Here is a 2,482-nt window from a genome sequence, read left to right on the forward strand (position 1 = left end):
CCCCCTGTAACGCGTCCCCTCCGTGTCCCCAGCCCAGGGCCAGCCGAGCTGCCGGCCGGAGCCGGAGCCCAGCCTGGTGGAGCTGCCCCGCGAGTGCCCGCAGGACTCCGGCGGCTCCCGTTACTACGACGTGGGGCGCTGCCCGGCCTCGCCGTGCCCGGGCGACCCCTCCGAGCCCTCGGGCTGCGGGCAGAGCTCGGGGCTGTGCTGCGGGGTGCGCAGGATGGAGCTGCGGCAGGTGCCGTGCGCCGGCTCCCTGCTGCCCCTCAAGGTGGTCACCGAGTGCGGCTGCGGGCCCTGCGCCCAGCCCCGGGTGTTGGTGCGGGGCCGGGTGACGGCGGCCGACACCGGGGAACCGCTGCGCTTCGGCCACATCTTCCTGGGGGCCACCAAGGTGGGCTTCACCGGCTACCAGGGCTCCTTCACCATCGAGGTGCCGCCCGACACGCAGCGCCTGGTGGCTCGCTTCGTGGACGGCCAGCAGCGCTTGGTGGACGCCGTCAAGGTGCTGCCCTTCGACCCGCGAGGAGGAGCGGTGTACCACGAGGTGAAGATGCTGCGCAAGAAGGAGCCGGTGGAGCTGGACGGCGGCCGGAGCAACTCCATCCCCCTGGGCGAGGCCGGCGGCCGGGAGCCCGTCGGGGAGCTGCTGCTGCCGGCCGGGGTTTTCCTGCGGCCGTCCGGAGAGGTTTTTAACGGCACGGTCCAAGCCAGCGTCACCTTCGTGGACCCGCGGGATGTGAGCACGGCCAGCGCCGCCTCCAGCGACCTGAGCTTCGCCAACGCCGAGGGGGAAATCGTCCCCCTGCGCACCTACGGGATGTTCGCCGTGGATTTCCGCGAGGGCGGCAGCGGCGCGGAGCTGCAGGCGGGGCCGGTGCAGGTGAGGATGGACGCGGGGCAGGTGTGGATGCCGGAGCACCTGAAGAAGATGAAGTTGTGGTCCTTGAACCCCGAGAGCGGGCTGTGGGAGGAGGAGGGAGTGCTGCGGCTGGCCGGCGGCCGGAGGAAGAGGGAGGAGAGGACCTTCCTGGTGGGCAACCTGGAGATCCGCGAGCGGCGCCTCTTCAACCTGGACGTGCCCGAGGATCGCCGCTGCTTCGTCAAGGTCAGGGCCTACAGCAACGAGAAGTTCAACCCCTACGAGCAGCTGGAAGGGGTGGTCATCAACCTCATCAACCTGGAGCCCCAGCCCGGCTTCCCCAGCAACCCGCGGGCCTGGGGCCGCTTCGACAGCGTGGTCACCGGCCCCAACGGCGCCTGCTTGCCCGCCTTCTGTGATGGCCGGCGCCCCGACGCCTACACGGCCCTGGTGACGGCCACGCTGGGCGGCGAGGAGCTGGAAGCCGTGGCCTCCAGCCCCAAGCTGAACCCCAACGCCGTGGGGGTGGCGCAGCCCTACCTGGGCAAGCTGGGCTACCGGCGCTCGGACCACGAGGACGCGGCGCTGAAGAAGACGGCGTTCCAGATCAACGTGGCCAAACCCGACCCCAACGACCCCGACGAGAGGAACGGGCCCGTCTACTCCTACCGGAGCCTCCGGGAGTGCGAGGAGGCGCCGGTCGGGGCCAACCACCTGCGCTTTTACCGCGTGGAGGTGGACAGGTACGAGTACAACGTGGTGCCCTTCAAGGAGAGCGACGTCACCTCCTGGACCGGCGATTACCTGGCGTGGTGGCCCAACCCGCAGGAGTTCCGGGCGTGCTTCATCAAGGTGCGGCTGGAGGGGCCGCAGGAGTACATGGTGAGGTCGCGGAACGTCGGGGGCAGCCACCCCCGCACGCGGGGACAGCTCTACGGGCTGCGGGACAGCCGGAGCGTGCGGGATCCGCTGCTGGGCGATGCCTCGGGAGCCTGCGTGGAGTTCAAGTGCGGGGGGATGCTCTTCGACCAGAGCCTGGCCGACAGGACCTTGGTGTCCATCGTGCCGCAGGGCAGCTGTCGCCGCACGGCCATCAACGGGCTCCTGCGGGACTACCTGAGCCGCCACCCGCCGCTGGCCGACAACAACCACACCGGGGCCTTCTCCATGCTGGCCCCGCTGGACCCGCTGGGCCACAACTACGGCATCTACACCGTGACGGACCAGAACCCGCGGCTGGCCAAGGAAATCGCCATCGGCCGCTGCTTCGCGGGCACCTCGGATGGGTTTTCCAGGGAGATGAGAGCTGCGGAGGGCACGGCCGTCACCTTCAGCTGCCAGGAGCGGCCGCCGGGCAGGGAGAGCTTCTTCCAGCGCCTGCTGAGCGCCCCGGCCGAGGCTCTGCAGGAGATCCGCAGGGAGATGGGGAGATCCGAGCTGCGCCGCGCCGCCCCCGAGGTGATGGACTTCGCCTCCGGAGCCCCCACGGGCACCCGCCGGAGCCCCGGCGGCCAGCGGAGAGCGGGCCGGCAGCGGGGACAGCCCTGAGTGGCCTCCGCGTCCCCTCCCCGCCTCTGCTTTTGTCGCCCCCCTTTCCCCCTGTCGCTTTTGGCCGCGCTC

The 2,482-nt window shown here is 70.9% G+C and overlaps 1 protein-coding gene across 1 annotated transcript in view; it reads left to right on the forward strand.

Annotated features, from left to right (window-relative positions):
• CILP2 (cartilage intermediate layer protein 2) overlaps window positions 1–2,410 on the forward strand; it is a gene marked incomplete at its 5' end in the record, with an annotated part of 8,359 nt that extends 5,949 nt beyond the window's left edge. The window contains one exon of the mRNA XM_015616656.1: window positions 33–2,410. Coding sequence (XP_015472142.1) covers window positions 33–2,410 — 2,378 coding nt within the window. The remainder of the gene's footprint in view (window positions 1–32) is intronic.
• Window positions 2,411–2,482: the final 72 nt, after the last annotated feature.

The sequence above is a fragment of the Parus major genome, unplaced genomic scaffold, assembly GCF_001522545.3.
Source record: "Parus major isolate Abel unplaced genomic scaffold, Parus_major1.1 Scaffold584, whole genome shotgun sequence".
Taxonomy (NCBI): domain Eukaryota; kingdom Metazoa; phylum Chordata; class Aves; order Passeriformes; family Paridae; genus Parus; species Parus major.